Source organism: Dasypus novemcinctus, chromosome 4 (genome assembly GCF_030445035.2).
Source record: "Dasypus novemcinctus isolate mDasNov1 chromosome 4, mDasNov1.1.hap2, whole genome shotgun sequence".
In the NCBI taxonomy this organism is placed as follows: domain Eukaryota; kingdom Metazoa; phylum Chordata; class Mammalia; order Cingulata; family Dasypodidae; genus Dasypus; species Dasypus novemcinctus.
In genome coordinates, this window is record NC_080676.1 from 157,010,251 (window position 1) to 157,035,188 (window position 24,938).

Genomic DNA, 24,938 nt, shown 5'->3' on the forward strand with positions numbered 1-24,938 from the left:
GTTTCCCCACCCGTCCTGCCTGTGGCATTGGGGGTGCGGGGCCCTTCTTTTCCTTTTACCAGACTGTTAATACCCTGAGGGCCCGTCGGCGACGGCGTCCGCTCTCCGCTGGGTATCCAGCGCCAGCTTAGAGTCTTACAGCAGGCGCTCAGCAACTGTTTGCTAAAAGGATAAATTAACAGGGGAATACGTGATTGGACGAGTGAATCGAGGAACTAACTCACCCATTCATCCGCCCCTGCCTCGGCCTGGAGGGGAGGAGCTGGGCAGCGCGGGACCAGCTTTCGCGGCCTGGGCGGGGCGGGGCTTGGTGGGGCCGGGACCCGGCAACGGGGCGGGGCGCCAGGGAGTCCCGCCCACCCGGGGGCGGGGCCTGCGGCGCGCGGGAAAAGGCGCGCGGCGGCTGGAGGCGGCGGCGCCGCTGGCTGAGCGCTTCCCACAGGTACGGCTCCCGCCCTGCGGGCCCCCAGGTTCTGCCGTCCGCCGGGGGAGGAGAGGTGCTCGCCGCGGGGCGGCTCACCCGCGGGGGCCGGCGTGGCTCGAGGCGGCGCGGCGTTCGGACGCCCGGTGCCGCCCAGGCCCCGGCGCGGCCTCCTCCCGCCAGGCCCCGCCTCTGCCGCCCGGGCCCAGCGCCGGCTCTGAGAAGGGGGTCCCCTCTCCCTCGCCCCGCGACCCCGGCTTCTTCCCCTGCAGCTTCGCCCCTGGCTGTCCAGCGCCCCGATCCCCACCGAGCGGGGCGGGGGGCGCAGCTCGCCTGGGACCCGCACTTGCCCGAGCCCGGGGGCTTCACGCCGCTCCCCCGGGCCTGCAGTGGGCCTCCCCAGGTGCCCGCTCCGAGGTCAGCAGGATCGCCCCCGCCGCCATCGCGTGCTTTTCCAGCGTCCGCCGGCTTCCTGGGTCGGAGGAGGCGCCCCGGACGTGCTGTCGGCCGCTCCAGGGCTCTGATTCGGTGTTTTCCAGCGGGAAGAAGAACGCTGCGCGAGGAATTCCCTTGCCCTTCGAGGCCCGGGAGGATGAAAGTCATCACGTGTGAAATAGCGTGGCACAACAAGGAGCCGGTGTACAGCCTGGACTTCCAGCCCGGGGCGGCCGGCAGGACCCACAGGCTGGCGTCCGCGGGCGTGGACACCGCAGTGCGGGTGAATTGGGGCGGAGCTAGAAAACCCAGGGAGACCCTCCCCGAAGCAGCCGCCTTCATAATTTTATTTAATAATGTCCATAGGAAGTGGCTTAGCGTTGACTTGGGGCGGGGGAAGAGGTGCTGGCGGGAGGTTGTTGTGAAAAAGCCTTGGTAATGGCTGGCGGTGACACAGCACAGCACTGTGAAGGGAATACCACTTAAACCATTTAAAAATGGTTAAAATGGGAAATAAGTTACCCATGTGTATATACGTTACCACAAAACAAAACAATTGCTGTTGACAAACAAACTACTTGGCCATCTAGCCCAGAAGAATAAATTCTCAGGGCTTTGAGTGAACAAGGAAAGCAAGAGAACCACTTTCTAACTTGAATAAAGTTCCCTAGGTTGATCTAACTGGATCCCCGTTATTTTAGAATCCCAAGCCAGCTTCCTTTTGGGAAACAGTTGGCACTAGAAAGAGGTAGGAAGAAGACAGCAGGCAATGGTGCTCTTGGTTTATGTTTCAGACAAGAGGGGTTCCTTCATTTTACCTTTCAAAACAGTAGGCTGTTACTGTTTTAGCATGTACAATATGGTAGCTGCTCAGTGTATGTTTTCCTGAATGAATATTTTGATACAAACAGATCTGGAAAGTAGAGAAAGGACCCGATGGAAAGGCCATTGTGGAGTTTTTGTCCAATCTTGCTCGTCATACCAAAGCCGTCAACGTTGTGCGTTTTTCTCCAAATGGGGAAATTTTAGCGTCGGGTGGAGATGGTGAGTATTGTATTGCAGAAACTCTGTAGAAACCAGATATCTATATGTCTCATGTCAAATAGAGTTGAGCTGGATATACTTTTTATTTTAGAGGTGACTTTTTCCCTTCAAGCTATCACTTAGTTTAGTAAAATAAGATTCTGGGAAGAGTGTCAGAGTGAGGGGACAGCATGCTTAACCTGAGAAGACGGGTCTGAAAATGGTTCCTTTCCCACTTGTGCCCTTTGGGCTGGTTATAAGGAGGAAAGATGTGTGCAGTTCTCCCTAAGTCCCAAGGCGACCGTTCTGGCTAGGTTTGATTGCTAGTTTGGTGTCTGTAGTGAACAGAGTCAGTTCTGTGTCTCTGTGTGATTAATTAAGTAATTAACTAATTGACTTAGACTATCTTTAAAATGGCCCTGTGAGATGTATTTGAAGGGAATAGAGTGATTCAAATTTTCTGCTTGTGTTTAAATGGGATAAAGCTATACAGAAAAATTGTCTTTTTATCATGCTTCACATTAAAACAGCCTTAAAATTAGTAAAAAAAATAAAAAAATGTTAGTTTTTATTCGTAGATGGAGGAAAAGAGATGTGGTTGGGTCTTGGCTTCAGCGCCTTGATGTCCAGAGTGTGTTTGCTGTGCCTGTGTGTGTGTAGGGGAAAGGTGGACAGGACCAGAGGCTGTCTCCTGTGAGACTGCACAGGCCAGCATGCATTTTGCAAAGTCCCTCAGCCCCGAAAGCCTGAAAGCTGCTTTTAGTCAGCACATGGAAGCACCGATCTCTCATCTAAGTTCACCAGACCCAGGTATACAACCGGGATCCCACTTTATTCAGAATGAGAAGACATCTGTCCACTAACTGGCTCATTCTCTCTCCTCCTGTGGGCGCTCCTAAATGGGAAGCCAAAGCATAATGAGAAGGTTATGGCGTGAGCATGGAGGCAGGATGTGGGGAGTTAGAAGATTCAGAGGATTGATGACAGGCGAAGGTGTCTGATGTGTGCAGAAGGAGTTAATAGCTAAGGCTTCTGGGGGGCTTGCCGTGTACCAGGCCTTGTCTTGTACATGCTTTGTGCATATTAGCTCACCTGCTTCTAACCACAGCCCAGTGAGGCAGGTATACTATTAGTACCCTATTTTACAGGTGGGGGAACTGAGGCATCAAGATGTTAAGTGACTTGCTTCAGGTTACACAGCTAGGAATGATTTGCTAACCCTTGCATTGGAGGCTTTTTTTTTTTTTTCTTCACCTATTCAACCCTTTATAGATTTTGCCCTAGATTTGTTTTCGTAGTCAGTTAACTTGCAGTGGTGCTCTGCTGGCCTGGGAACCCTTCTGTTTCAGGTGACTTTGTATTCTGATCAGGTATGACTTTGATTTCTTAGTTCTAGTTCAGGAGACAAACCTATTTTTCCTGTCCACATTCTTAGAAGTAAGTTACTGTGACCATGATGTCTATCAAATGACAGAAATGCAGTTTAATACCCTAAAAGCCCAAACGAACAACCTTGCAATAGACTATGGTTTATCTTCAATTGGATCATTTCACAGATGCTGTCATTCTGTTGTGGAAGGTGAATGATAACAAGGAGCCAGAACAGATTGTTTTTCAGGATGAGGATGAGGCTCAGCTGAATAAGGAGAATTGGACTGTTGTAAAAACCCTGAGGTAAGCCCCCCGAGGGTCTGTGGGGTGATTGAGCCCTGTGTGCTTAGGGCTTGAGCCTGCACGTGCATTTGATGTTTCTATCTTAATTTTAACTTTCATGTATGCAAAAGTATCATCAGAGAATAGTTTCAAAGGATGAAAACCATAACTAACACAAATTTTCTTGGTTTCTGATGTAAAATATTCCTTAAATGAAATCAATTTTAAGATGTGGAAACAGCCTTGAAAGTAGTTGATTATAGGTGTGGCTAATTTATTTCAGTGGTGATTTCTAAAATGTTTAATGCATGGCTCCTGAGTGTGCCTTCAGGTTTGTGATAGCATTTCTCTCCTTGAGACAATAATTGCCTCTTTTCCTCTTTCATTTGGATTCCAGGGGCCACTTAGAAGATGTATATGATATCTGCTGGGCAACTGATGGGAATTTGATGGCTACCGCCTCTGTGGATAACACAGCTATCATCTGGGATGTTAGTAAAGGTAACTGGGGGAAGGAATATTCCAAGTGTTTCATAACTTTAACTGCTTTAGTTTTAAAGTCCAGAAGAAAAAACTTCTTTAGTGAGCTAAAATAAGTGGCTGGCTCTACAGGGTAGGGACCCAACTAATTTTTCAGGGCCCGAGTCAGAATGTACAAGGCCGGCAGTGGTGTTGTGAGTTACAGGGCATTGAAGCAAGGTGGATGGCAAGTGCGTGGGGATCCACATGTGAGCAGGACTGGCCTGGTCTCTGCCTCCACTGAGCTCATGATCTCGGGAGGATTAACAAGCCGTTATCACTAACAGAGTCCTGAGTGCCATTGGTGGGGTAGCTGGGGTCAGGTGTTTTAGGAGACCAGGGAGAGCCTCTGAGAGCAAAGGGCCTTTCCACCGCTTTTTTAAGAACCTCTTCTGCAGCTGAGGAGCCATAGAAACATTAGAAGTGAAATGCCAAAAGCCAGTACGTGGTAATTCCTTGTTTAGACTTGACTAAATCTTGCTTTTTCTCCCAGACTCCTTGAAGGCTGCTAATTCTCTCCCATCACCCAAGTGCCCTGGTCAGGAGTCTGGAAAAGAAGTTAGCTTTCTCCTCTCCTCAGCACTGCATCGGTCCATTTTCATCCACTCCTCTTTTTTGTTCCATGCCATCCAGCTAAGCAACCTCTACCCCACCTTGTCTCTATTATGCACTTCCTAAACAGCCCCCAACATTCTGGCAAGATGGAGGGCCGGTGTCACTGTCATCCTCTCCACCCCACCTCTAGCCATTGTCCTGGGTAATTTCATCTTCCTTTTGGATTGTCCAGCCAACACCCTCCTTAAGCCAATTGTAATGACTTTGAACATTGCCAATGAGCTGGGTGCTATGGCAGGTGCTGGAAACATAACACAAAAAGGGCTGTATCTAGTGGGATCCTCAGACAATGTCTCAGGTAGTGATAGGAGCAGTGAAATGGATAGACAGTGCGGGGTGGTCAGGAAAGCTGTAACCATGTGGCATTTGAACAGAGACCTGGATGAAGTCTGGGAGCAAGCCATGAGAAGATTTGGGGTGAGGCGGTGCTTCCAGTCTGTGGGAACAGCAGATGCACAGGCCCTGGGGCAGGAGTTGCTTGCAGGAGCAGGGGAAGGATGGCGGAAGCCAAGGGGACAGTGGAGGGCCCGAGGCTGGGGAGGCAGGAGGGCCAGACCCCGTGGGCCTTGCAAACCATGGGAAGGATTCTAGATTTTATTCTGTGTGTGACAGGATGCCACTGAGGGGTTTTGAGCAGGAGAGCAACATGGTTTTGCTTAGACTTTGTAATCTTTTATTATGTTTTAAGAAGATGCCTCTGGTTGCCACATGGAGACTAGACCATAGGGGAAGATGAGAGAAAGCCAGGAGACCTGTAAGAGGTATTAAAGTCACTCCAGAGAGAGGGACCATGCCTTGGGCCAGGGTGCTACCAGTGGGTAGGGATGCTTTGTAGAAAAAGATGACAGGATTTGCCAACATTCTAGATCTAACTCCAGCTTTTTGACCTAAGCAACAAAGTAAAGATTGGTGCCATTTCCTGAGATTAGGGACACTGTGAGGAGGGGCAGTTTGCCACGAAGTATAGAGATTAAGGCCATATCCTGGACCCCTGTCATCTTGACTGCTCTGTCAAGGTCATCCAAAACCACAAGCCCCTCATGTTTCTCCAGTTCTCTCAACACCTTTCCTCCCCTCACTGCCCTCTTTCTAGAGAGCCCTAGGTCCCCAAGCCCTCTTTTTCCTGGTGTGACAGCCCACTTCTGGCCTACACCATTTTCCCTCTCCAGCTTACTCCCGAGGTTGATCATATCCCCAGGAATTCCTTCAGACTCCTTTTCTTCCACCGTACCTGCCAAGACAAACCCCACCCCAGAATGGGTGTTATAATCACCTTTTTTCTTGCCTTGGACTGAGCATAGCTGGGAAAAACCCACTACCCTACAGAATGGGCTGCTGCAAATTCATCGTCGCCAGCATCAGGGAGCTCTCAGGGTTCCTCATCTCCTTTCACTTCCCTACTGCTGCTGATTTTATCTTCTGAATATTTTCCACAAGTCCCTTTTCCATCCTTATAAATATTGCCCTGGTTCAGGCCCCCATCTCTTGCCTGGTCTCCTACATCTCCTAGGTGTAACCCTTTTTGTGCCCTTTTCATCCTTCAAAGTGAGTGCTGGTCCCCCCGCAGCTTTGCATTCCTCTTAGCCCATGCCTTGAATATCCAGAGCCTTCCCCTATACACAGGGTGTCTGTGCTACATCTCCTTACGTCTCCTTCATCCTTCAATTGCCATTCTTGGCCTTATACCTTACCCATTAGCAGTCTCCAGGAACCTCTCATTTCTCCACATGTACTAAGTAGTCTTTTGTTCTGTGGATTTGCAAGGAATCCCTTCTCCACCTATTTCACCTCCATCCTGCCTTACCCAGTGACCTGAACTCAGATCTTAGCTCCTTCTCTGGCCCCCAGCCCCTACTCTGTTGGGTACCTTCCCCTCTGACCTGTAGTACTTTCCATGTTGCATTACACATCCCAGTTTATGGGTCTATCTCTCATTAAGCTCTGAGGCCAGGGACTATGTGAGGCTGTGTCCGCAGGGCCTGACACAGGGTTTGGAACAGCCTCTCCCCCTCCGCCTGCTCAGTGATGGGATGGTGTAAGGGGACTAGTTTAAAAGTCATGATGTAGGGGAAGCGGACTTGGCCCAATGGATAGGGCATCCTCCTACCACATGGAAGGTCTGCAGTTCAAACCCCAGGCCTCCTTGACCCATGTGGAGCTGGCCCATGCGCAGTGCTGATGCGTGCAAGGAGTGCCGTGCCACGCAGGGGTGTCCCCGCGTAGGAGAGCCACACACACAAGGTGTGCACCCCATAAGGAAAGCCGCCCAGCGTGAAAGAAAGTGCAGCCTGCCCAAGAGTGGCGCCGTACACCAAGATGACGCAACAAAAAAAGAAACACAGATTCCTGGTGCCACTGATAAAGATAAAAGTGGTCACAGAAGAACACACAGCAAATGGACACAGAGAGCAGACACCTGGGGGGGAGGGGAGAAGGGGAGAGAAATAAAATTAAAAAAATAAATAAAAGTCATGATGTATGCCAGTCTTGTTTTGGCAGGTTTTTTGTAATATTGTGTTCTTTTTTTTTTTTTTTAGGACAAAAGATTTCCATTTTTAATGAACATAAAAGCTATGTACAAGGAGTAACCTGGGATCCTTTGGGTCAATATATTGCTACCCTGAGCTGTGACAGGTATGTTAGTGTTTGGCAGGTAGTCATTGTCTGTATTTACTGAAAATTTTCTGCAGAAGTATTTTTATCTCAATATAACCAATATAAATCATAGTCTAGCTTTGATCCTTTTGTTCTTGTTCTGATATAAAGCATTTTGTTTTACTGTTATTCTTAAAACATAATAGGAGGGAAGTGGATGTGGTTCAATTGATAGGGCCTCTGCCTACCATATGGAAGGACCTAGGTTCCATCCCTGGGGCCTCCTGGTGAAAAAGAAGAGAAAACGTGCCTGCGCGGCAAGCCAGTGCCTGTGTGGAGAGCCGAATGCCCGTGTGGTGAGCCGAGTGCCCACGTGGTGAGCCGAGTGCCCGCGCGGCAAGCCGAGCACCTGTGTGGATACCCACACAGTGAAACAAGTGCTACATAGTGAGCTGAGTGCCCATGTGGCAAGCTGAGTGCCCACATGGTGAGCCAAGTACCTGCACAAGTGCCTGCGCAGCAAACCAAGTGCCTGTGTGGTGAGCCAGTGCCCATGCCAGTGAGTCATACAGCAAGATGATGACGCAACAAAAGAGAGATAAAAGGGAGAGTCAAGGTGAAGCATAGCAGAGACCAGGAACTGAAGTAGCGCAATTGACAGGGAACCTCTCCACATCAGAGGTCCCCAGGATCGAATTTCGGTGAATCCTCGAGGAGAAAAACGAGAAGACAAAAAGAGAAATAGATACAGAAGATCACACAACGAATGGATACAGCAAGAACAGGGTGGGGGAGGGGGAGGGGGAGGGGAAGACAAAAACAAAACAATACAGAATTGTGGAGCAACTTGCTGTATGGGGTGCCACGGGAACACAGGCTTAGACAAAACAGAACCTTTCAGCCAATGACAGCATTATCACTTACATAGCACAGAGTGTTCGAAAGATCAGGGGATGAGGTCCTGGTCCCCCAGTGAAGCCAACTGCCTAGGTCAGGGTCAGTGGATGGCGGCGCTGCATGCCCACTTTGTGTTGGAGGGGCGAGACCCTGTGCTGTTTGAGTGTTGGTATTTTTCCAGCCCTGGGGGTGGGGGGTACGGGCTGCCACTCAGAGTTCCTGCCTTAATAAACATCTAGGACTGCTTATTCCCATTCCTGGGTTTAAGGTCCTTTCACTAGACCTAACGTCTGCCCCAGGCTTGTGGGGTGGAAGCAAACTGAAACATCTGCACACTGTAGGAAGGGGGGAATGGGTGGGCGAGGCCTGGGACTTGCCCAGCAGAAACTGGGGAACTACACAACGTTAGTAGTTAGTAAATTTTTGTTGAATGGATGAATGTGTGTGCTAAGAACAGTCTAACATTAAATAGGCTTTGAAGTGCATTTAAATTTCATGGGAAATTTTTTTTTTAAATAGGACTTAAGAGCAGGTACTTAGTGGTGGGACTGGACTATTTAATTTTTTTATTACATTTGACTGATAACAGTGATTTTAATAACTTTAAAGTTTTTTTTTCTGGAAGGAGGTCTATTGCTCTTTTACTAGTTAGGCATTTACTTGCCTTCTTGGAGCAAAGATTTTTAAAAATACCACGTCACAGGTATTATGTAGCAGTTAAAATAATTCTTTTGAATATACAGCTACTTTTAATCATAACAGATTGATCTTATGATTGTCATGGAATAAAAACAGTGTAGAAGAGTTAGCGTTCAATAGAAACTCTTATTTTCCAGGTATCATTTATTTTTTGATACATGTATTTTATTCAGGCAGTCAGGAATGAAACAATCTGATTAGCCAGCAGGAATAATATGAATTACCAACAGCCATATTTGCTTGTTGTTGTTTTCTTTATTCTTGAAAATCCCTAGAGTGAGCTGGTCAACACAAAATAAATTTCTCTTCAGTTATAGAAATTACCTCTGGATCAGCTATCCAAGACCTGAAATATAAAGCCAGATCTAAAGTATATCTTATTTGAGAATTCAGAACATTCGATAAAAATCAAATTATGACGTATTTCCCCACTTCATTAGTAATATCCTCTAGGTTGTTCTTATTTACTTCTGTCATAATTAGTTAAGTGTGAAAGTCATTGGTAAATGGTATTGTAGCCTGAAAATGGTCAGCTTCAATTTTGGTAATAGATTGTCTTATGTGAAATGGAATTCATTTACTAGAAGAGGTAAACCAGACTTTTGTCCTTCCTTTAGGGTGCTGCGGGTGTATGGCACACAGAAGAAGCGTGTGGCCTTTAATGTTTCAAAGATGCTCTCTGGAATAGGGGCTGAAGGCGAGGTATAAATATCTTGATGTTCCATTTCAGCAGTACTTTAATTGAGACTTGGAAAATCATCAGATTCTCCTGTATCCTTGTAGCTTAATCACTGGCCCCCTGAATTCAAGGACACTGAATTACAGTGAGGCACCATCTTGGATAGTACAGACCCAGTTAGTGTGGTAGGCTGGTCCATATGGAAATAGGGACATCTGGGGGTTAGGGGAGAGCTGCGGAGAGAGGATCCTGGTTGTACTGTGAAATCCCCTGGGAAGCATTAGGCAACATGAATGCTGGCCCCACCCAGGCCTCTGATTCACTTGGTTTGAGGTAGGCTGGGTTTGGACACTGGTTTTTGTTTTTATTTTAAATTTCTGCAGATTAATTTTGCCATATAAGTTTTTTAGAGTCTCAAATTATCTTTGTTGATTATATTTTATAACCAATATTTATATTGCATTCCTTTTTTAGGTATATAACACATAGTTAAGCATTCAGTGGCATTTAGTATAATCACTATTTTGCGACCATCACCTCAATCTAGTTCCAAAACATTTCATTAAAGGGAAACGCCACACCTCTTAAATAGTTTTTCCCCATTCCCTTCTCTCCCCAACTCCTCGCAATCACCAGTCTGCTTTCTGTCTCTATGGATTAATCTATTCTAGATATTTCTGGAAAAGGAATCATATAATATGTGACCTTCTATGTCTGGCTTCTTTTACTTAGCAGAATATTTTAAAGGTTCATCCATGTTGGAGCAAATGTCACCACTTCATTTTATGGCCAAATAATATTCCATTGTATGGATATACCACATTTTATTTATGCACTCATCAATTGATGGACATTTGGGTTGTTTGCACCTTTTGGTGATTTTAAATAGAGTAGTGTTTTTTAAAAAAATGTGTGTATTTTAAATCTCCTTACTTAATTCTGAGATGCAGCAAAGGTTAAGAGCTATTCATTTAGGAAGATGCCAGCACTAGGCACAGGAAGGCAGGTGGGTAGGACATTGGGCCAGTTGGCAGCAGGCAGTGCTCCATCTAGGCAGGTATGCACAGAAGTAGCATACCTCTACTACACAGCCGGGAGACTGGCTTTTAGGAATAGGGAATATGGTCTTTGGAAGAACTGGCAAATGAAAAATGGGATGCTTATCTTAGAGTGATCAAGGAAACTGAAGGAAGAACTTAGCCAAAGGGGAGCAAATCAATTACAGGGACAAAGGGCACGGTGCAAAGCCAGTACTGGGACACCAGCATGAGCAGTGAGCCCACTTGGTGCTGAGATGTCACCTCTATGCTCAGGAGAATGATACCTACCCATATTAAAGGTGTAATGTTTAAAAAGTATCAATAAATGGAAGCAAAAACTGTCCCACACAGGTGTTCACGAAATGTCATTTGAAAAGCTGGCATGATTACCTGTTTAATAATCTACTGTTTTGTTTTTTATGTTTATTCATTTGAAAGTCTAAATGTATGCATGCAGGTAAAAAACAAAAGACACCTAGTCTTCTTCCTGCTGTCCCTGCAGTCTCATTCCCCAGACAAACCACCCTGAACAGGGTACATACATATACAACAACATATATACACATACACACACACACAGTTTTATTTAACAAAAATGGGTGGTTGGTTTTCATGAATGATTACTCTTGCAGGCTTGCATGATTATTTGATTTATGAGGTTTCAGTTTCTAAATAATAAATGGTAATATGTAAAGAAAAATTATAGGAGTTGGTAAGCTTAGTCAGCCAAAGGGGTGTTGATGCAAAATACCAGAAATGGGTTGGTTTTATAAAGGGTATTTATTTGGGGTAGGAGCTTACAGATATCAGGCCATAAATATAAGTTACTTCCCTCACCAAAGTCTGTTTTCACGTGTTGGAGCAAGATGGCTGCTGACGTCTGCGAGGGTTCAGGCTTCCTGGGTTCCTCTGGGCTCAGTTCCTCTGTTTTCTCCACAAGGTCAGCTGTAGACTATGAGGCTTTCTAGGCTTTGCCTTTCTCCACAAGGTCAGCTGTAGACTATCAGGTGAATGGCTCTGTCTCTCTCCCTAGGGTTTCTGCTATGTCTAAGGAGCTGTCTCTATTTCTCTGTGTTCTTTTTCTGGCTCAGGTCTTTTCTTCCCAGGGCTTGCTTCTCTCTCCTCTGTGTGCTCACTTCCCAGAGCTCCAGCTTAATACTTCAGCATCAAACTCCAACCTCAAAACTCCAACCTCAGAAACTCTCAACTCTGTCCTTTGCCTGGCCTTTTATCTGCGAGTCCCCACCTCTTGGTGAGGACTCAATCAAAGCCCTAATTATAACTTAATCATGCCCAGGTTCAGACCAGTTTACAAACATAATCCAATATTTATTTTTGGAATTCATAACTATGTCAAACCACTACATCTTATGAGTGTAAAGATTTGGAATAATGTTAAATTTGGTGTCCATAGGCAAGAAGTTACCGCATGTTTCATGATGACAGCATGAAATCATTCTTTCGCAGACTCAGTTTTACGCCTGATGGATCCTTGCTCCTCACACCAGGTATGTTTGACAAACCTTGGATTAAGGGGCATGATGGCAATGTTGATGATGTCTGCGCTGCTGATTTTGTGATGCTTCCCTTCGACTCACTGAATTCTGACTAGTGCAGAGGTTCCAAAACTTGCCTGCATGTACCAACACCTGTGTCCTGCCCCCAGGGATTGTGGTTTAATTGGTCTTGGATGTGACCTGGAGTTTGGAATTTCTTAAAAATCCCCAGGTGATGCTACTGTGCACACAAGTTTGGAAGCACTGAATTAGAGTGATGTAGATAAAATCACAAGAAATAAAATACAGAAAATCGGTCTTTTTCTCTTATCTCAAGATTAAGTACTTAGAAATGGGAAGGGGAAATATTTTCCATTCACAATTGTGCAAAACCCATAAAATACATGGGAATAAATTTAAGAAAGGTACAGGACCTTTGTGAAGGAAGACTAGAAGGTCTTCTTGAAGGTTATAAACAAGTTCTGAACAAAGGCAAAGATATATCCTATTCTAAAACTGAACATACCAACTTAATTGATTTCCAGTTACAACCCCACTAGAGTTTTTTGTTAACTGGATGAAATTTCAGCTTTGTATAGGAGAATAAATATTGACGAATAGCCAAGAAAGCATGAAAAATTAGAGTAATACTTGAGAGGGCATTTGCCTTTGCAGATGTCAGAGATGCTATAAAGCTACTGTATTCAAATCAATATGTTTTTGGTACAGGAATGAACAGGTAGATTAATGGTCCAGAACAGAAAATCCAGAAATAGATTCTGGGATAAAAGGTGCTTTATTTATTTATTATTTATTTATTTATCTATCTATTTCTTTCTTTCTCTCCCCTTCCCACCCTGTCCCGCCCCACCCGGATTGTCTATTCTCTGTGTCTATTTGCTGCGTCTTCTTTGTCCGCTTCTGTTGTTGTAAGCGGCACGGGAATCTGTGTTTCTTTTCATTGCGTCATCTTGTGTCAGTTTTTCGTGTGTGCGGCACCATTCTTGGGCAGGCTGCACTTTCTTTTCACGCTGAGCGGTTCTCCTTATGGGGCGCACTCCTTGCGTGTGGGGTTCCCCTATGCGGGGAGACCCCTGTGTGGCACGGCACTCCTTGCGCGCGTGAGCGCTACGTGTGGGCCAGCTCCACACGGGTCAAGGAGGCCTGGGATTTGAACAGCGGACCTCCCATGTGGTAGATGGATGCCCTAGACCACTGAGCCAAGTCTGCTTCCTAAAAGGTACTTTAAAATATAACCTAGGGAAGCGGATTTGGCTCAACGGATAAAGTGTCCCCCTACCACATGGGAGGTCCAGGGCTCAAAACCAGGGCCTCCTGATCTGTGTGGTGAGCTGGCCCACGCGCAGTGCTGATGAACGCAAGGAGTGCTGTGCCACACGGGCATCCCCCACATAGGGGAGCCCCACATGCAAGGGTGTGCTCCGTAAGGAAAGCTGCCCTGCATGAAAAAAGTGCAGCCTGCCCAGGAGTGGCACCGCACACACTGAGAGCTGACGCAGCAGGATGATGCAACAAAAAGAGACACAGATTCCTGGTGCTGCTGACAAGAATACAAGCGGACTCAGAAGAACACACAGCAAGTGGACACAGAGAGCAGACAACTGGGGGTAGGGGAAGGGGGAGAGAAATAAATAAAAATCTTAGGGAAAAAAAAAATATATATATATATGCCTAGATGGTATTTCAGTGGGAAAAATAGATTATTGAATGAACAGTGCTATAGTGGCCAGCTGTCTGGGAGAAAATAAAATTGAACGCCTAGCTTATATATAAAAATAAATTTCATCCTGAATGATATTGCAGGGACAGATGTGGGACATTGTATATCTTGCCATAACCCACTGGATGGACGGGGTGAGAGTGTGAAGTACTATGTAAACTGGTCCACGCGGTGTGGCAGTGCTCCAGGGTGCATTCACCAAATGCGTGAATGTGCCTCACTGATGAAAGGGGATGTTGATGTGGGAGGAGCGAGGGGTGGGGGTAGGGTAGGGTATATAGGAACATCTTACGTTTTTAAATGTAACGTTTTGTGTGATCTATTTATCTTTTTTTAAAAAAAGAATAATAAAGTTAAAAAAATTTTTCAGGTGAATTCAGTACTTAAATGAAAAAAATAAAAAGATGAAATTCTTGCAAGAAAACCTAGGAGGACAATCTAGGAATGAGGAGGACTTTAATTAAGACTAAAAGCCTGGAAGCTCTTAAAGAAATGATAGACCTATTTGACTGTATTTGAATGTAGAGTTTTTGTATGGCAAAAGATGGTAAGCTAAACAAATGATGGAATCTGGAAATGATATTTGCAGTGAAGGGAAAAGCAGACTAACATCTAATATACAATGAGCTCTTTCAAATTCTTTATTTCCTTCACACTGGAAAAAATTAAAAATACCTGTCACTGATGGGCATGCAGAATGTGAGTGTTGCTGGTTGAAATGGGAATTGTTATAGCCTTTGAGGAACGCAATCTGGTTAAATATCTATACCCTGCAATCCATCTGTCCCACTTCTGTGCATCAGTTCCTTAAGAACTTAAAGCAGTCTAGAAGAGAATATGTTCAAGGATATTTAGTTCAAGCCTTGTTTGTAGTGGTAAAAAAAAAAAGTAATACTAATGGAGGATGGGTGAATGAATTTGGTGTTTCCATACCAGTGTTGTATATTAGGTAGCTACTGAAAAGGAGCACATTGGTGCTATGTAAATTGCCTTTCATGAGGAATAGTTGACTGAGAAAAGCAAAATAAGGAAAAGTGTTAGTAATACTCCATTTTGTAAAACAAATGGACTAAGAAGAACCCAACCCCACCACATGTGCATATATGTGACTAACTGGTTATGAGATGTGAGTATGGAGGAAAATGTAGAAATGACATATGATTTGCTAAAATAGATTACCTGAGAATGGAAGGATGATGTGAGATAGGGAGATAGTAGCTATGCAGAAAAGTAATAATTAAAACAAAGAAAATGACTATGCTGATACTGTCTCCATTTCCCTCCCCAGTATATATTAAAATGATCATATGTAAAATTACTTATATGCATGTATATATAAAGAAATGTTAACATAAAACAGGGAGCTATCTCTAAGAATAACTGTGTATGACCCCATCATTCTCAAAACAGGGTCTGACCTGGCCTTAAGTACATGCTGGTGTGATTGTAAAAGCTTCTCAAATGTGGGTTGTTGCTGGGAGGCACAGAGATTGCAGCAGAGGGCTGGGTCTTCTGGCAGCGTCATGGCTTGATCAGGCAGATGGGAAAAGGCCAGGTTTTGATTGGCAACCAAGGTTGGAAACCAGGGAGCAGAGGGTCAGGGGCCCAGGCAGTCTGGGCAGCTGGATCTGAGGACTGGGCACCAAGCTTCACCAACAGGAATTGACCAGATCTTCAGCAGAGGTCTTCTGCAGCAAGAACTCCTTGCTTTCTTTTCTTTTTTTTTTTTTTTAAAGACTTAAAATTAATTTCTCCCCCCTCCCTGCCACCATTGTCTGCTCTCTGTGTCCATTCACTGTGTGTTCTTCTTTGCTTGCATTCTCATTGGGTGGCTCTCAGAACCAATCCTGTACCTTCTGGAGTGGGAGAATGGCAACTATTCTCTTGAGCCACCTCACTCCTTGGCTTGCTAAGTCTCTTATTTTCTCTGCTCTGTGTGCCCCCCTCTTCGGCTTTTTTTTTTTGCTTGCTGTTTGCTTTCTGTGTCTATTCGCTGTGTGTTCTTCTGTGTCTGTATTTATTATGTATTTATTTTTTATCCACCCCTCCCACACCGCTTGCTTGCTCTCTGCTCTCTCTGTCCATTTGCTGTGCCTTCTTCTGCGTTTTTGCTTGTCTCCCTTTTTTGTTGCTTTACCTTGCTGAATCAGCACTTCGTGGCGCTTGCAGGCCAGCGGCACTCTGCGACGCCCGGGCCGGCAGCTCTTCGCAGCATGCAGACGAGCCTGCCTTCAGAAGGAGGCCCTGGGCCCAAACCCAGGGCCTCCCATGTGGTAGACGGGAGCCCAACTGATTGAGCCACAGCCACTTCCCACTCTGTGTCTTCTTGTTGCAGCATCTTGCTGCGCCAGCTCTCTGCATTGGCTGGCACCCCTGCATGGACCAGCACGCCTGCGCAGGGTGGCATCCTGTGTGGGCTGGCACTCTGCTTGGGCCAGCTTGCCTTCACCAGAAGGCCCTTATATCAAACCCTGGACCTCCTGTATGGTAGACAGGAGTCCAGTTGCTGAGCCACATCCGCTTGCCAACTCCTTGCTTTCTGTGCTTCCTGCTCAGGGGGCTACTGAGCCCTTAGGGGGAGATGACAGGTTGGTGGATCTGGTGTCAGGAGGTGAGACCAGACAGTGACGTAGCATTTGTGTTTGTCCTTAGTCACAGTAACATTGTTCAGAGAATACATCTGTAGGGAAAAACACTTTACAACTCAAAAATTGAATGCTCTTAAGTTTTCCTTGGTGAAAAGTTTAATAACACGTTGACTTTTTCTCTTTCTCCCTTTTCCCTGCTTCCCTAGCTGGATGTGTGGAATCTGGTGAAAATGTAACAAACACAACTTACGTTTTCTCCAGGAAAAATCTTAAAAGGTATGCAATTGAGGAAATATTTGAAATGTATATCCTTTCTTTTTGTTTTTCCTTGGTAACCATGTTTTTTTTACTAAAACTATGCTTATTCTTTTAGGCCTATTGCTCATCTTCCGTGTCCTGGAAAAGCAACGCTTGCTGTTCGCTGCTGTCCGGTCTATTTTGAGTTGAGGCCAGTAGTGGAAACAGGTATTGTTTGAACCCCAGTGATTATACAGTGTTTCTCTCTGAGGCAGGCTGCAAGAGTAGGGTAGTGATTTAGATTCTCTCTTGTGGGGAATGATGAGTATCTGGGTTGGATTCAGTTAGTCACTCTCAAAAGCTAGGGGAAAGATTGATGGTATCAAAGTATGTCTCCATTTTTCACATTGTCCAGAATACACTTTCCTTGAGAAATACAGTACTAGCTTTGTTTTTTTTACTGAAGGAAGTTGAATATTGATTTTCTATGCAATAAAATTATGTATGAATTGGGTTTTTGCATGTTTTTTTCATCTGTTTTCCCTCTGGCTTTTTCAGATTTTTCTCTGTATCAGTGGGGTTTTTTTTTTTCTCTCCCCTCTCCCCCCCAGTTGTCTCTTCTCTGTGTCTATTTGCTGCATGTTCTTCTTTGTCCGCTTCTATTGTCAGCGGCAAGGGAATCTGTGTTTCTTTTTGTTGCATCATCTTGTTGTGTCAGCTCTCCGTGTGTGCGGCGCCATTCCTGGGCAGGCTGCACTTTCTTTCATGCTGGGCGGCTCTCCTTACGGGGCACACTGCTAGCGCATGGGGCTCCCCTACGCGGGGACACCCTCGTGTGGCACAGCACTCCTTGTGTGCATCAGCGCTGCGCATGGGCCAGCTCCACACGGGTCAAGGAGGCCCAGGGTTTGAACCGCGGACCTCTCGTGTGGTAGACGGATGCCCTAACCACTGGGCCAAGTCCACTTCCCTATATATTAAGCAATCTGATTATGATGAGTGAGCTTTGGCGTAGTTTTTTTCATGTTTCTTGTGCTTGGGGCTCATTGAGCTTATTAGATCTAGAAGTTGTATTTTTATCAAAACTGGAAAAACTTCAGCCATTATTCCTTCAAATATTTTTGTGTTATCCTCCCTCTCTTGTCTTCTTCAAAGACTCCAATTATGCATGGATTAAGATGCATAAAGTTATCTTATGGCTCACTGATGCTCTGTTTACTTTTTTTTGTTTTTCCAATCAATGTTTTCATTTTAGAATTTTTCTATTCTGTGTATTTTTTCTAGGATTTGTTTATTATTTATTTTCCCCCATATCCCCACCCCCATCCCCACCCCTGGTTGTCTGCTCTCTGTGCGCATTTGCTGTGTGTTCTTCTGTGTCTGCTTGTCTTCTCTTTAGGTGGCACCAGGAACCTATATTGGGACCTTCCAGAGTGGGAGAGAAGAGCTCAATCTCTCAAGCTACCTCCACTCCCTGGTCTGCTGTGTTCTTATTGACTCTCCTCTGTGTCTCTTTTCGTTGCATCATCTTGCTGCACCAGCTGTCTGCTCAGGCCAGTTTGCCTTGCTGGCCAGCACTCCTGAGCTGGCTAGCTCACCATACAGGCCAGCTTGCCTTCACCAGGAGACCCTGGGGGGACTCCTATATAGTAGATGGGAGCCCAATTGCTTGAGCCACATCTGCTTCCCTATACGGTGTTTTTAAAATTCATTAATCATTTCATTTGTCTAACCTGCCCTTAGTCCCATCTGGTGTATCTTTCATTTCAACATTGTAGTTTTCATCTCCAGAAGTTTGACTCTAATCTTTTTTGTATAATCCTTGTGTCTATATAACATGTTCAGTCTTTCCCCTTGATTCTTGGACATATGAAATACAGTTCTTTGTCTTTTTTTTTATTTTAATTTTTTATTTATTTCCCCCACCCCAGCCCTGTTTCCCTTGTTGTCTGTTCTCTATGTCCATTTGCTCCGCATTCTTGTCTGCCTGCTTGATTTCTCATTAGGTGGCTCTGGGAACCGATCCTGGGACCTTCCAGAGTGGGAAAGAGGCAGTTACTCTCTTGTGCCACCCCAACTCCCTGTTTTTCTACATCTTCTTATTTTCTTTCCTCTGTGTCTCTTGCTGCATCATCTTACTGTGCCAGCTCTCCGCATTGGCCGGCACTCCTGCGCAGGGCGGCATTCCCACGTGGGCTGGTACTCGGTGTGGGCCAGCTCGCTGCGTGGGCCAGCTTGCCCTCACCAGGAGGCCCTGGGCATCGAACCCTGGACCTCCTATATGGTAGATGGGACCCCAATTGGTTGAGCCAAATCCATTTCCCTGAAATACAGTTTTAATTACTTTTAATTTCTTTGTTTACTAATTCTATCATTTGTATAATTTCTGAGTTGGTTTTAATTGATTGATATTTCTTCTCAAAAATGGGTCGTATTTTCCTGCTTCTTTGCATATCTGGTAATTTTTGATTAGATGCCAGACAGTGTGCATTTTACCTTATTGGATGCTGGATATGTTTTTATTCTTATAAATACTTCTAAGCTTTATTCTGAGATGCAATTAAGTTACTTGGAATCATTTTGATTCTTTTAGATCTTTTAAGCTTTGTTAGGCAGGATCACAGGAGCATTTAGTCTATGGCTCATTTTCCCAATTACTGAGGCAAAACCTTCTGAGTATTCTAATTGGAGACCCATGAAATATGAGGCTTCCCTCTCTGGCTGGCAGAACATGTGCTATTCTGGCCCTGGGTGAGCATCAGGGATTGTTCCTTCTGCCTCTTTCTAATAGTTCTTGCTCCACTAGCCTCGGGTAGTTGGCGCACATAGAGACTCAATTGATACTCCTAGACCCCCAGCTCCATCTTCTCCACTCAGGGAAATTGCTGGATGCTGCCTGGGTTCCCGCTACCTTTCTGTAGCCTGGAAACTCCTGTCTGTAAACTGGGGCAATTGTAGGACTTACCTTGTTTGCTTCCCATCTCTCAATGATCCCTTTCCTTCATTGTCTGATGGACAGTGCTTTAAAAGACATTATTTCACATGCTTTGCTCTGTATTTTAGTTGTTTCAAGTGGATGAGATGGGAGGATAAATCCAGGCCCTGTTGCTGGTAGCAGAAGCTGTTTTGGCTTTAAAAAATTTTTTTAAACTTTTTAGCCCTTTATGTGAATGAATGCAGTTAACTTGACACAGCATTAAAACATCTGAGTAATCCTTATTTTTCTTATCAGAAAGTGAGCCCTCATTCACACATCTCCCTTTCTTGGTTCCTGACACACTGTCCTCATTAGTGTTCATGCATCATTCTCTGTTATTTATATGTTCACATGTTAATATACATTAAATATATAGGAATTAATATTTAAAAAGCTGAATTCTTTTGTAAAGCAAAAAACCAATTAGTTTATGATAAAATCATGTCGTTTATATCCCCAGAAAGAGGGCTTCTTTTGGAAATTTGTCACCTTTTTGCTTTGGGGACTTTGGTTTTGCTTGTTTCACTTTTCCTTCCTTTGTCCCACATTTCTTCCCTTGCAGACAAAGCACCCCAAGAGCCAGGCCTGGAGCTAATGGACCTGCCCTACCGGCTAGTGTTTGCTGTGGCTTCGGAGGACTCTGTGCTTTTATATGACACCCAGCAGTCTTTCCCTTTTGGCTATGTGTCTAACATACATTACCATACCCTGAGTGATATTTCATGGTGAGTAGCTGCTGGTGGGGAAGGTGAAAGAAGGGGCTGAGTACAGGCTACTCCAGAAGAGACCCTTGGCCTAGGGAGGCTTCATTACTAAAGATGGCTTGTTGCCCTTATTTACCAGTTGTTTTTAAGGAATCAACATTAAAGGAAAGCTGTTTACAGTTTGCCACAATACTTGCTTCCTGTTTTAACAGCAGGGTTTTTGATGCTATTCAAATGGTCTGGTGAAACAAATTTAATCCCCATAAACCAAGGGAAGGCCGCATGGGCCCCCTGGCTATATGGGGAATCACCGCTCTGTGGAGCACCCCGCTCTGGGAGGAAGCCCACACCTGCGAGCCCTTGCTGCCCCAACCAGGAGAGGAGCCCCAGAGTTGGCCCATCCGAGGATGCCTGTCGCGCCTGGGGTTTTCTCTGCTCTGATGTGCGGTAGATCCGGAGGCTATGATCGGTTCCCTGACTCAGCTCTCACCGCCTCCTTGCACCCAGTGTGAGCTGAGGCCGAGGTCTGGCCATGCACAGTCTACTTCCTGCTCTGTGTAACCCCCTTTTCTGCTTCTAAGTTTCTTTTCACCTTGAAGAAAAGGTCATCTCATCCTTTCTCAGGTGAAATTTGGTAACAATGAAGTTATGTTGCAGTGATTTAGGAAATTGAGATCGGGAGAGGAATGGGCCTGAGTTAGGAGTTCCCACAAACCCTTTTGAGTCCTGAGTTTTATTTTCCCTGGTCTTTGCCTGCAAGTAAGGCTTGTGTTTTTGCTTGAACTTCTATTTTCTAGCTAGTGATGGGAGTGTGAAGTGTGGCCCACAGACTTGAGTAAACTTCCTAACTTGTTTTCCTATTGGGGACAAAAGGTCCAGCGACGGGGCCTTCCTGGCCATTTCTTCCACGGACGGTTATTGCTCCTTCGTGACGTTTGAGAAGGATGAGCTGGGAGTCCCTTTGAAAGAGAAGCCAGTTTTGATCATGAGAACACCTGACACAGCAAAGAAAACAAAGAGCCAGACCCACCAAGGGTCCTCACCAGGATCCCGGCCGCCGGAGGGAATCCCCGCCAGCAGGAGCCAAGACCCCAGCAGTCCCGGTACACCCCCACCTCAGGCCAAACAATCCCCAGCGCCAGCAGCAGTCAAGGACACTCCCTCGGTGACTCCTGCCACCAGGAGCTCCTTGCCAGCGTCCTCGGAGGAGAAGAAAACGCTGCAGCCTAGCACTCAGAACATGAAAGCCCACCCATCCCGCAGGGTCACTCTGAACACGCTGCAAGCCTGGAGCAAGACAGCACCCCGGTAAGAACTCTGGACAAAATGAGAAATTGTCATTGCAAAGTGAAAAATTGAAGTAAAAGCTAAGCAAATCCAACCTGAAATAGGTGAAATTCCACCCAGCCCACCCTCCATACTGCTGCCATCAAATCTGAGAATGTCACTTTCTTGCTTATACCCTCTGTTGGTTCCCTCCATTCTCCCTGCAAGGTCAAGTCCGGGCTCCTGTGCATGTCCCAGAGATGGTGATTTGGCTGCAGCCTGTCGTCCAGGCCTGTGGCCACTCGCTCTCATGCTCCCTCTGGGCCTCAATCTCTAGCCGACTTAGGAAGCCGTGCCCCAGAGCATACCCTGCTTTTTGGTACCTCTGTGCCTCACCTTCCTCTGGGAAGCCCTACACATCTTCTCCATTGGTGATCCTAGAATCCTCCTGAAAGACCTGTTCAAATGCCCCTTCTCTACTCCCAGCCTCCGTTCCATCAGCACTCTCCTCTGTCATAGCAAATTGCATTCAATTGCCAGTGTTTTGTTTTTGCTCTTCTTTTGCTTTTAGATCATAAGCCCCTTAAGGGCAGGAATTGTGTCCTCCTTCCTTTCCCTTGTGCTTTTGCCCAAGATGGTCACAGACCTGCCAAAATATGTCTGAAATCAAAGGAGTATCTGTTAAGACTGCTGTTTCCTGCAAACTGATTCATGTCAAGCAGTACTTTCTGGTCTGAGAATCAGCCTCCCTGGTGATGCTGCAGTGTATTCTTCCCTGGGCGGGTTGCTCCGGCTGACATGTGCCTGAGTTCACTGCTTTGCTGCAGGCAGGGGAACTTGGTATCACACTCCTCTGCCATCGAGTCACACTGAGCCTTTGGTGTCCCTTCCTTTGCCACTTTGATATCCAGCGATCCCCTCGGACTCTTTGACTTCTCCACCAAGCCCTCTGCCTGCTCACCTCCTGGGTGAACTGCTGGGAGTGGCTGAGAAGGGGGATGCAGCCAGAAAGCTTGACAGGGGAAGGGGTGGAGGTGACAGGTGAAGATGGAAGCACTGTGTTCCTTTCACATTCTCTACTGTGCTCATATTACTGAATTTTTAAATTCATGATATAGATTAGGTGTCAAGCTCTTTATCTTTTCATCTCTAATTTTTTTCTGCAGGCCAGCCAGGTATTTATTTTTCTGTTTGTGTTTAGGTCAGGGACGGAGTGGGAAGGTGATCTTTTAAATATTTTTGGTATAAAATTTTTTCCCCTCTTAAATTTCTTCTAAAGTGTTTACCAAGCTTCTTAAATTTGTAATTTTACTTTTTATTAATAGTTGTTGAAAACTAAGACTCTGGATTTTAAAAAAGCATTATCCATGGTCTGGAGCTTTCTGAACATAGAAGCCATGTCTGGTGGCCTTGTATAGACAGCACCAGCAGGATTGTGCTGGCAGGTTGAGGTGTCAAGCGGCCCTGACACCCGTGGTGACTTAACTGAGGGCCGGAGGGACCCCTCATCCCTATAGGTGGACTCAGCACCATGGCAGTTAAAGCCTGACACAGCGACCAGCTGGTGTTCTTAAGGATTTCCATGGAGGGCTTTGAAATTCAGTATCGTACATGAATAGTGCTTATTATGCCACTAGTGGATGATACACTCTTGATTTCTTCTTCTTCTTCTTTTTCAATTAAGGAGAATAAACTTAATACCCTTAAAGAAAGACATTCCATCCAATTCGGTACCAACCAGCACCATTTCCACCCTATCCACAGAAGAAAATCTTTCAGGTAAGTGGTATTTTTACTGGTTTTACATGATTAGAGATAGAATGTCTTCTCTTTTGTTCTGTGGGAAACGGACACCAGCTGATTTCAGGTGTGTCCTGAGAAGGCCAGGGTGCATGTTGTTAGAACTAGCATTGAGCTCCTTAGCCACCTATTTATGTCTCAGCAGGGTACCCCTTCACCAGTAGAGGCAACTGCTGTGAGAGGGATGGTGGCTTCCCTGGGCAGTGGCACAGCTCAGGGTGTCCCAGCCTCGGCGCTGCTGACATCCCAGGCTAGATTGTTCTTTGTTGGACCATCCTGTGCACTGTAGGGTGTGTAGCCCCATCTCTGGCCTCCACCCACCAGATGCCAGTAGCACAAGTGGTCAGGATTCAAAGATCTCTCCAGACAGTGCCACATGTCCCTTGTGGGACAGAATCACCCCGGACTGAGAAACACTGGGGTAGATTCTTCTCCTTGTATCAACTTAGGGTCTTGGCAAGCCATTCAACTCCTTATGTTGGCACTAACAAGATTTTGCAAATGTCACCTTTTTTTTTTAAAAATTTCTTTCTTTCTTTCTCTCCCCTCCAACCCCCCTCCCCCAGTTGTCTGTTCTCTGTGTTTGTTTGCTGCTTCTTGTTTCTTTGTCCGCTTCTGTTGTCAGCGGCATGGGAATCTGTGTCTCTTTTTGTCTCCACATGAGCCAAGGAGGCCCGGGGTTTGAACCACGGACCTCCCATGTTGTAGAGGGACGCCCTATCCACTGGGCCAGGTCCGTTTCCCAAATGTCACCTCTTAAAGTCTCCACTTCGTATCAGGTTGCATGTCTTTTCATGTTTCAGAGATACCTGCAGAGCCTCAGGGCAGTCCCCCTGAACAGAAGCGCCCCAGGCTGGATGAAAACCAAGGCAGTGCACAGAGCTTGGGCCCTTGACGAGAGCCCGCCTCTCCTGGAAGGCTGCCCCGCCTGGATCCCCGTGCACAGAGACTGGGCTGCTGCCCTCAGGCGGCAGCCCCAAGTGAGCGGCACCACCCCAGTGGGCTCCGCAGCCGAAGACACACGCCCGGTTTTTCTCCAGAAATATGTTTACTGTTGTATTCAGTATACATTTTTAATTGGGGGATATGAACATTTTAATAGACTAAACCCTTCTTTTGATGAGTTTCTGAAATGAGATTCACTGTTAGCTAGTGAAAATCAGTGAATCTTCCCGTGAAATCCTTCAATGAAAGAACATATGCATTGTGGGTGAACTCCTTGGCAAGTGGACTTGGAGCAGAAAGTAATTTGAGAAGGTTTATTCTGTTGAATGTCGGAGTGTTTGCAGTAATTATTACATTTTGCTTCTAATTAGTTGGTGAGTTTTTGGAAGTTTAAGTTTATTATGTTTATAATTTGAAAGGTCATGATGCTTGTTTTAGAAGGGTAAACTACAATGAAATAAACTAACTGGCTGGTGGTGGGGAACACCATGATCTCACTCCCAGAAGTAGCCTCTGTCAGCATTTTGGCACATTTTCTTCTTATCGTTTTTCTGGTTCCTTTTTCTTTTTTTTTTTTTTTCAAGAAAGTTGAGATTTTATTTTAGATA

General features: G+C 45.7%; 1 protein-coding gene across 1 annotated transcript; it reads left to right on the forward strand.

Annotated features, from left to right (window-relative positions):
- Window positions 1-358: 358 nt before the first annotated feature.
- CHAF1B (chromatin assembly factor 1 subunit B) lies at window positions 359-24,850 on the forward strand. The gene is made up of 14 exons (XM_004474489.3): window positions 359-442; window positions 961-1,139; window positions 1,768-1,900; window positions 3,436-3,553; window positions 3,930-4,033; window positions 7,204-7,300; window positions 9,475-9,559; window positions 11,991-12,084; window positions 16,608-16,677; window positions 16,775-16,866; window positions 20,178-20,340; window positions 21,193-21,627; window positions 23,270-23,364; window positions 24,189-24,850. The coding sequence occupies exons 2-14, from the start codon at window positions 1,014-1,016 to the stop codon at window positions 24,278-24,280; spliced, it is 1,704 nt and encodes a 567-aa protein (XP_004474546.1). The 5' UTR covers window positions 359-442; window positions 961-1,013; the 3' UTR covers window positions 24,281-24,850.
- Window positions 24,851-24,938: the final 88 nt, after the last annotated feature.